The sequence below is a fragment of the Ranitomeya variabilis genome, chromosome 2 (assembly GCF_051348905.1).
Source record: "Ranitomeya variabilis isolate aRanVar5 chromosome 2, aRanVar5.hap1, whole genome shotgun sequence".
In the NCBI taxonomy this organism is placed as follows: Eukaryota; Metazoa; Chordata; class Amphibia; order Anura; family Dendrobatidae; genus Ranitomeya; species Ranitomeya variabilis.
In genome coordinates this window covers 320130832-320139164 of record NC_135233.1, presented here as the reverse complement: position 1 = coordinate 320139164, position 8333 = coordinate 320130832, and the positions used below count along the sequence as shown (strand labels likewise).

Here is an 8333-nt window from a genome sequence, read left to right as displayed (position 1 = left end):
ACTTGATCCCAGAAGTATAATAAATACACAGAAAACTAAGGTGCACACCCTATTTAACCACGTAAACCATTTTATAACAAAAGTGATACATTGATTCACTATCATGTCTCATTTTGCTCCATTTTTTGCAAAACAGCACCAGACTAGTGATGAGTGAGTGTGCTCGTTACTCAGGTTTTCCGAGCATGCTCGGGTGTTCTCTGAGTATCTTGGGCGTGCTCAGAGATTATGTTTGAGTCCCCGCAGCTGCATGATTTGCGGCTACTAGACATCCTGAATACATGTGGGATTCCCTAACAAACAGGCAATCCCTGTATGTGTTCAGGTTTTCTACAGCCGGAAATCATGCAGCTGTGGGGACTCAAACATAATCTATGAGCACGCCCAAGATACTCAGAGACCACCCCAGCATACTCGGAAAACCCCAGTATCGAACACACTCACTCATCACTACACCAGACCAGGCTTATTGAACCATATTACATTTTTGCGCAAGGCATGAAAAATTCAACACCATATAGTAACAGGGTAAAAATGAGTGTGGCGCTAAAACACCAATGCTATGACCGATAAGTCAAATGAGTCACAAGAATGTCGGTGGACAACCTTTATTTTTGTACCTGATCACATTATATCAAGTCATGTTTACACATCAATCATTTCCTGTATCGGTTTGGTATATCTCAATGTTTAACTTTTAAAGATTAATGCATTGTGATCACAGAAACAAGTCAGGCATTTAAATACATATTAAGGAGTACATAGATTTTTTTTTCTATTTAGTATACAAAGTATTTCATGTATATGAATTTGTTTTCTATTTAAAAAAATATTTTATACCCCGCTCACATAGCAAGCATATCCAGAAAATCAATGCAACCGACCTGATTGCAAATAATCATAAATCTGTTTTCTTATATAGAAGCTTTCACTCGATTCACATTTTGCAGAAGAAATAAAAAATATTGTTAAATAATCGTGAAATATATTCATATATCTTTTTTTTAAGGTTTAGACAAGTAATGGTTCAAGTGACGGAATTTCTTTTTTTTGTAGAATTGTAAAGCATGGTTTATGCACATGACTTTTGTTTTTTTACCTCTTTACCTAGTTTAAGATTATCGGAAATTTGACTCTATTTTCTTAAAGATACTGGCGTTCCTTTGCATGCTTTGCCTCGTCTGAGATTACTGCTTAAATTTTAGACATTAACCCAAACATTTCCACCAGCCTTATCCGTTAGAAAGTAGTCGTAATAGTAGAGATACCTTCAACTGGAAACAGTTTTTTGTTGTAATTACCAATCACAGGGGAAAATAAGTTTTTGCATTTGGGTACAAAATATACAGGAGATGCCTCTTGGTTTGAGGATAATTATGTCATAATAAGAACAAAGTATCCCTTTGGCAATAGTGTCTGGTGCAATCCTAGAGATCCACAAAGATGTTCTGAAAAATTAGAACCTACAAAGAAATTTCTTCAACATATGCAACCATAAGGAACTGGACACTCCTGAAATCACCTGCATCTATGCCTATATATTTGGAAGTTTAAGTCTACGAAGGCACTTTTCATCATTGAATTATTGTCTCTAATAAGGATTACTCTGACCTACATTTTGCTCAATGCAGTTTGTTCTTCAAGCACTTGTAAGTAATCTGGTGTGCCTTGAAGTTTGGCTTTGAGTTCAAAATATTCACTCTTTCTCTGCTCTACTACAATTTTACTGTGGTTTCCCCCTATTAAAGATTTCTTGCATTTTTTATCTTGTAGCTTTTCAGGATAGTGTATTTCAAAGCCACTGACTCCTATGCTATTATATTCTTTTTTACTTTCTAAAAAATTCTGGATAAATAAATTGGAGTCTCTTCCTGGGAAAAATTCGTCCAGTTCATCGATTGTGCTAAGTCTTTTTTTAGAATCCCCTTGCAATGAATCTCTGTCTTTGTCCGTCATGATCCTGAGGACCCCTTTTTGCCCTTGGTGATCAGAAAATGGAAATCCCATTTCAGCATCCTTTATGCCACAAGTGTGACTCTTACTCATCTGTTCAATGGTCTGTGGAAAAAAGGTTTCTGCAGATATACCATCCATCTTAAGGGCTTTCTGGTCATGCTTCCTTAGCTGGAGCTGCATAGAACTGCACTCCTGATTCCCAATGCCTTCATGCTTAACTGTGGGTTTTTTATTACGTCTCAAGACAAAAACAAGGAGGCAAAATGCAACAAATACAGTTAATATAAGCACTACTAAAATACTAAGTATTAAAATAGATAAAGGGACTGGTCCACCTGGGGGGCTTTTCATGGGACCCAAAGGAGTTGTGAACGTGATGGCAGGGATGGGGCTGGTGTATTGCATGGGTGGCTTGTTAATTAGTTTGGGGCACAAAATTTCATTTTTCAGTGATCTCAGCTCAATGTTTGCAAATTGCACAGGTGTCTCACATTTGACCTCCTTCATGACAATACCTTCAGTGAGTTTTTCCAGCCAGAGTTTCAAAGCAACTAAATCACAAGTGCAGTCCCATGGGTTTCCTTCCAGATCAATCTGAGTGAGAGATTTGAGTTGGTCAAGAACGCCACTTACAGGCAAGTACATGAAATGGTTATTTCTTATGTTAAGCCTTGCCAGGGGTACTCCAGAAAAAATATAAGCTGGCAGGCTTCTCAGAAGGTTGTTATTTAAATACAGCAGCTGAAGATTTGGCATGGACTCAAAGGTTCCTCCCAATATTTCTCTTATTACATTGTATTCCAGGTAAAGGTACTGCAGATTGTACAAGCCAGTGAAAATCTCAGGGCTGAGGCGTTCAATTTGGTTTCCATTCAGATAAAGCCTCCTTAGGTTAGTAAGATTACAGAAGACATTTCCTTGTATAGTTGTTAATTGATTGCTTCCTAAATGAAGGAGATCCAGACCTTCAAATTCTGAAAAGTCTGTTTGTTCTACTTGTTTGATGTAATTCCCATTGACGTGAAGTTTCTTTGCATTTATGGGTTTAGGTACCAGCTCAGCTAATGAATATAAATTCCTTTCCTGACAGTTAACACTTAATCCCAGATCGGAAGGATGGGTTTTACAAACACATGGAGATGGACAAGGTGATAAAGGGGGCACTCTGGTCTGAAATGATACAATCTGGCTGAGGCTGTGGTTGGATACAGATCTACCAGATACGATGCCGGAGTTTTTAGATGGGTTGGTTGTTTTTGGAGGTTTGGTGACCAGACGATTTTGTGATGTTTGTGCAGTTTGGCCTCCAGGAGTGGTAAATGTTGTCTCCATGGATGGAGGCAATATCCGTACGTCAAAGTCACTACCAGTGCCCATAGAGCATAACTCTTGTTTATTAGTCTCTTTTAATAATCTTCCATATAGATCACTAGGCGTCTCACAAATTGCCTCTCCGATGTAGATATTGTATGGCATGTTTTCCAGCCAAGCTTTTAGAGGCAGCAAATCACACGTACAATTCCAAGGGTTATCTTCCAGCTGCAGCTCCACAACCCTCCCAATATGCTCCAGGACACCTATGTAGGGCATCTTCTGGATTCTATTTCCTCTAATGTCCAAATGAGTTAAGGAGGCAAACCTAAATATATTGTCAGGGAGGAAAGAAATGAGATTGTCATTTAAAATGAGGACTTTCAGCTTGTGTAGTTTATTGAAGGCTCCCCGCTCAATATACTTGATTAAATTATAGTCAGCCTGGAGATACTCCAAGTTCTCTATGCCTAGGAAAGTGTCAGCCCTCAGGATCTTTAATTCATTGTTGTTCAAGTGCAACTGTTTTAGTGCACTAAGACCCAGGAAAGCTCCTCCCTCGATGTTCTGCAGTTTGTTATTGCCCAGTTGCAGGGATACAGCATGAGTAAAATTAAGGAACGTATTAGGATACAGAATGATCAAAAGATTATTCTGAAAGTTCAAGTGATAGAAATTGGACTGCGGGGGCTTCAGCTGATTGGGTCTGTACACTGCCACTTTCTCACAGTTGACATATAGTACATTTTCTACTGATAGACAAGAGCAGACATTGCAAATCTCCTGGGTGAGTTCTGAGTCCGGGTTGGTGGAGGAGATTGGGGTGGAGAGGAAGAAGAAAAGCCACAGAAACATCTTCAGGCAGTGACAATAGGATCTCAGACTGCTGGGGTAAATCATCTGATAAACAGAAAGACACTGTCTTAATATAACCAGTCTGCATAAAAATAAAACATATATTTGTGACAGTGGGCATATATATGCGTGTGCATGTGTGAGTACATGCATGAGTGTATCTGAAACGACTACACTGCATTAGATATATGTTTTATCCCAAAATGGAAATATGGAAGTATTCTCTGCTATCCCTCCCAGACCTAGTACCCACACCACGCTATATCAGCATGGGTACAGTATGTTGTGCTCACAATAATTAATCTACATGGCACTGACATGCTAGGACACATCATAGCACGTACAAAGCATTTATTGTGAGGTCACCCAACATTATTGTGTGTAATGATGTGTATGTGTGTATATAAAGCATTGCAACACGAATTTAAACATAATATTTCATCAGTAATGCAGAATAGACATCAACTATTTCCAGACACACATAACAAAGCTAACAATTTCAGAAAATGATTATAGCTAGTCCCTAAGTCTGCTGGTAAATATTATGCTGTCAGGTAGTGGATTGTGTCAGACTGGATATAGGTCCGTAAGCTGGCTAAACTTTCAAGTGGAATTCCCTATAGTGCTACATATCCATGTTGGCAACAGCAACATGAAATAATATGTTTCTTGCCATCATTATATGGGACATCAATGCACGACGTCTGCTATTACTATATTCTACAAACATGATATCAGCTATACTACTATATTACACATACATGATATCCACGAAATGACTGTATTCTACATACACAATAACAATTATTAGCTTATTTTAAATATGTGCCTCTAAGATTTTACTCTACAAACCTTCCATCAACAATCTACATACATGATGCCAATTATTCTATGTGCTATCATCTACATACACGCATTCCAGAAATGAATATAGTCTATATACATGTACCTATTCCCATTCTCAGATAATCCTATCCTCAACCTACATGAATCATCCCTGCATCTACCATTTATACAGATCTGAGATATTCCATATACATGTATCCAATCTACCACTATAGCTTATAGTTGTCTGTGTACCCAATTATCACTACATACATGTAACCCAGCAATCACCATATTAAATATGCAGTTCATCTGCATACATATATCTAAGCTTTCATGATTTTCTACATCCGTGCACCCAAATATCACTACGATCTACGTTCATGTATCTTTGCTATCACTTTTTTTTGTATCCAAAATCCCCAAATCCACTATGATCTTAATAAGTACTGTCCATCAAAAGGATCACAATAGTCAACATCCATGATGTCAGCTAGAACTAATCTCCATATATACACATACATGGCAGCTATGGCTTACATGTTCTAGCATCACTCATATTCCAGTATATGTATCTAGATTGTGCATGCACCACCTCAGCTATCACCCAGCCACCTCATACATGCATGTTAGCAGTGCATCCGCTCTCCACCATTTACACCACAGCAACCTGCTAAATAGTTATAAGTCCCAGCACAAAACCAGTTCACAGATAGCACATGCTGGTTTCACATGTTAGTTCAGATAAGACAGAAAGAGAAGGAGAAAGCACAGAGAGAACGAGGACACATGCAGAAGGATAGGTCAGTGTTAGACAGCAGTACCTATGATATCAGAGGCAAATGCCTGAGGTTTGTGATAGTACTGATTAGTACTGCAATGCTTTGCCGCAGCATGGTCTCTGCTCCTGCTGGGTGCTCTTGTCCTCCATCAGATATCTCCTCCAGAAGATGTCCCAGGGCTGTGGGAGAGGGATACCCATGAGAAGATCATGCAGGTAATAACATGCTCCTGATACCATCCCTTTTCTGCCAGTGTTACATGAGACAATGGAAAGCAATCTATCCTTCTCTAGTCTCTGCAGCCTCCTAATCAGGAACAGGTAGCCTTGAATAAATTAAGTGGTACCCATGATGTGAGTGGATGCTGGAGGATGCAAGGGTCTGGGGCAGGTCCAACTTGCTGTGTCTCTCCTGTGTCTGGGCTACAAAGGGGAGTCCACAGTGTGATCAGAGGGCATGGGATTGCAAGAGAGGGTCATAAGATCTGCATCAAAGAGACTCCCGCTAGGTTAAAAAAAAAAAAAGAAGCTCTTACTTCCTAGTCTTCTGGGTTTCCATGGGATAATATTTGCTGGTGGCGAATGTCAGGCTTAGAGAAAAGGGTCTATCAAGTCAGATAGCTGCTGGATGTGTCTGGTGGTTAAAAGAGGAGGGGGGCGGGGAGGGAGTGGGGGATCATTTGCTGCCGATGGAGGACAGATCCCTTTTTCCAACGATCAGTCACAAAGAAAATCCATGAAGTAACCCTTTCAGCTGCTAGATCCAAGCAAGAAATGCCTTCAGGAGGAAGCCAAGGACCTAGAAATGCTAGCAGCCACATACACTACACTGAGCTACATAGGAGGGATTCTCCTAAATGCGTGCTCCCAATCCTTTTGCAGGAAAGGTTTGTTTTTTGCTTCAATTTTCTAAGGATATTTTAATTCCCTAATCTGCGTTGATCCAGCAATGGAATATAATGCAAGTATTAGCAAACATATTTGATGAAAAATCTACTTGATGAAAAAAAAAAAATAGGAGCTGCCTGGCTGGAAAAGAAGAGCATCACCTTATTTTAATGATGCTGTAGTCTAAGTAAAACCTATTAAGCCTTCCTATACCTATGTGAAAGTATTCAGAAGAAGAAATGTCCTCATTCGGTTGTTTCCTTACCTTTAAAATCCGGATCCATGTAAGGAAATGAAAATGTTCTGCATTTTGTGATTGTCTCCAAGAGATGTGGACTTCTCCCTGCTCCTCAAGCTCTCCCTCTCTCTCACTGCCTCTCCATCACCCCCTCCTCTTCTTCTCCCCCTCTCCCCCTCTCTTTTTCTTTTCTGTCACACACACAGTATATGCGCTCACACACGACCACAATCTCAACACATATCAATCGATCCCTTTCAATAAATAAATACAAGCCCCACATAGAGAAAACTGCAGGTGATTTGGAAATCTGAGGCCGAGTCTCTGCAAAATGCATAATGAATAAAACGCAGAACTGCAGCCCCTGCAGCCCCTGCTGGGTGGAAAGATTAAAAAAAAACACCTTTATGGATCCACTGGATCAAGACTGAGTGCTCAGATCATTCATTATTGATGTCAGTTTATTGGGCTGGAGATGCAGAGCTGGACTGGGACTCCCCCTGCTGTGCTTGGTCAGGCAGGTGTTAGGGGGTCACATTGCATCCAATGGAGCTATGTGCAGAACAATCATGGGTAAAGGTATTTTGGGCTTTTTTTTTTCTTCCTCCTCAATATCTATAATGCTATAGTAGATGCAGCTCTCTACAAATTGCAAATATGTCTATCGCCAGTTTTTTTTTTTTTTTTTTTACTGATATCTGTAATGTGAGCCTGCGAACCTTGCCAAAACATGGCACCTTAGCACTCGTCCTCCTGGCATTGCTGTAAATGCAAAGGAATTGATGCAATATTTAAATAGTTGAGCCTGCCAGCTCTGCAACAAGCTCTTATCCAGCCTGAATACTAACATTGTGCCAGTTCTGTGAGAATGCAGGAAATACTAGGCATATAGATCTCAGCATTATTGCTGCCTGTCTTAGGATAAGGATAGAGAGGATATTATGTGTTTACTGTAAATATTTACTGTAAATAATTGATGTTTGTTTTTGTGTCTTCCGATCTATTAACAAATAATGGTTACATTTATACCTTTCTCCCTGCTACCAATAACACAATATTAAGCTCCATTAAGGATTATTCTAGCCAGTAAACATCTTTTTGATGCTAATAGAACATTTTAATGTATACTGGCACTGCAAGTAAATCTGTTCACTCCCCACTAGAGATTTTACAGTCCAGCCTGAAGAGAATCCCATAAACTGTGGGATGGGAGGTGAAGCAATGAATACTCCTGAAGAATTGTGGCAAGGGCTGACTGTGGAGGGGTTAAGCATTGGTTCGGTGAATTATTGGGAAGTTGACATTAAAGGTTTGCAGCCGGGAAACAAAAGTAAATGTGTTGGAAAGAGAATACATATGGGGGGGAGATAACGTAGAGGTTAAATACTAAAAGGTTACTGGAGAGATTGAGATTTAACCTTTAGAGGCAAAGCACTTAGTATTAAAATTGGCTTAGGAAAGTGGTGGCTTAAGTGGCTA

The 8333-nt window shown here is 39.6% G+C and overlaps 1 protein-coding gene across 3 annotated transcripts; it reads right to left on the bottom strand.

Moving 5' to 3' along the window:
• Window positions 1–586: 586 nt before the first annotated feature.
• On the bottom strand, window positions 587–7020 carry SLITRK4 (SLIT and NTRK like family member 4). Of its 3 annotated transcripts, none has more exons than XM_077285253.1 (3): window positions 6882–7012; window positions 5772–5908; window positions 587–4167 (listed from the first exon to the last, which is right to left on the bottom strand). In XM_077285253.1, exon 3 carries the CDS (start codon window positions 4165–4167, stop codon window positions 1612–1614), a length of 2556 nt encoding a protein of 851 aa, XP_077141368.1. In that variant the 5' UTR covers window positions 5772–5908; window positions 6882–7012; the 3' UTR covers window positions 587–1611. The 3 variants fall into 3 exon arrangements, with proteins under 3 accessions (XP_077141368.1, XP_077141369.1, XP_077141367.1); XM_077285254.1 differs by lacking the exon at window positions 6882–7012 and adding an exon at window positions 6265–6375; XM_077285252.1 differs by lacking the exon at window positions 5772–5908 and having other exon boundaries at window positions 6882–7020.
• Between the last annotated feature and the right edge of the window lie 1313 nt (window positions 7021–8333).

What these genes read in the sequence shown, in the direction of transcription:
- SLITRK4 (XM_077285252.1), bottom strand. Translation starts at nt 4,167, where the DNA reads ATGATTTACCCCAGCAGTCTGAGATCCTATTGTCACTGCCTGAAGATG.